A 1,191-nucleotide genomic window follows, 5' to 3' on the forward strand; every position below is an offset into this window, starting at 1 on the left:
GGACACCCTCCCCCTGCCCGGGACACCCTCCCTCAGAGGCGAGGGGACAGCTGCACCCCCAGACCGTGCAGCCAATGTGCCCGTGTGGGGCTCCCATGCAGAGCCTCATGGGGCTGGGCTGGCTCCTTTGCTCCACTGCTGGTGCCCCCAGCAGGGCGGGACCAGCTGCACCTGTCTTTGAAGACCCCCAGCTTGCGCAGAGCGCCAGGCGTGCAGCCAGCCTTCCCCAACACAGACAAGAGTTAAGACACTGGGGGATGTTTCCAACCCAGCAGGTGGAAGCTCAGGAGAGAGATTCCCAGCTCTGCTCCCCTCCCCCCACCTCCAGCCACACGGCGGCAGGCCGGTGTGTCAGGGACAGTGTCAGGGATGGGTGTCAGGCTCACATAAAATTAATTGCCTGTGTTAAGGCAGTGTTCTTATTTCCGTCTGTTGGGCATATATTTGGGCCTCTCTTCCCCCGTGCAGTTCTGCACATGCCGATCTGCTGAACGAGCTCCTCGCTGAAGCCCCCGAGACCCTGGTGTCAAAGGATTTGAGGAAGCAGCTGGAAGGCGCACAGAGACCCACAGCCCCCAAACCATCGAGGCAGAAGAGCTCGGCTGCAAGGTGTCTGGGGGCACGTGCTCCAGTCCACCTGCGCCAGGTGTGCCGCAGGGAGGACCCGCCCAGCACTTGGGCATCCCAACATCAGCACATGTCCGAGGGCCTCACTGGAGCCAGAAATCGTTGATCAGCCACATCACCGTGGACAAGGCTTGGGATCGTGCGGTGCAGGGAGAGCCTTGCCGGGGGAGTGGCCTGGAGTCGTGGACCAACAGCAAACTGGCCGCGAGAAACCGAGGCCCGAGGCCGGGGACACCCGGAGCTGCTCACCCCTCGCAGTGTCCACACCCTGGGGCTGCAAGCACCGGGCCACCCGCCCACCCGTTGCCGGCCGCGTACCTGAGGTGCAGCTCCAGCTGTGCGTAGAGGAAGTGCAGGAACGCCCTCCTGGCCACCACCTCGGCGTGGCAGTCATTGACCACCAGCCCCTGGTCGCTGATGTGCTCCCCGCTGATGCACTTGGTGCCCGAGGACAGGACCACAACCTGTGCCTGCCGCACGTCCAAGCCTGGGGACACAGAGAGGTCAGAGAGTACAACCCTGGGGACACAGAGAGGTCAGAGAGTACAACCCTGGGGACACAGA

General features: G+C 63.6%; 1 protein-coding gene across 1 annotated transcript in view; it reads right to left on the reverse strand.

Annotated features, from left to right (window-relative positions):
- Positions 1-1,191, reverse strand: part of ADARB2 (adenosine deaminase, RNA-specific, B2 (non-functional)) — a 285,616-nt gene that overhangs the window by 24,731 nt on the left and 259,694 nt on the right. Inside the window, exon 5 of the mRNA XM_012664925.1 lies at positions 946-1,114. Within this exon, the coding sequence (XP_012520379.1) occupies positions 946-1,114 (169 nt within the window). The remainder of the gene's footprint in view (positions 1-945; positions 1,115-1,191) is intronic.

The sequence above is a fragment of the Propithecus coquereli genome, unplaced genomic scaffold (genome assembly GCF_000956105.1).
Source record: "Propithecus coquereli isolate 6110/MARCELLA unplaced genomic scaffold, Pcoq_1.0 Scaffold94, whole genome shotgun sequence".
Taxonomy (NCBI): domain Eukaryota; kingdom Metazoa; phylum Chordata; class Mammalia; order Primates; family Indriidae; genus Propithecus; species Propithecus coquereli.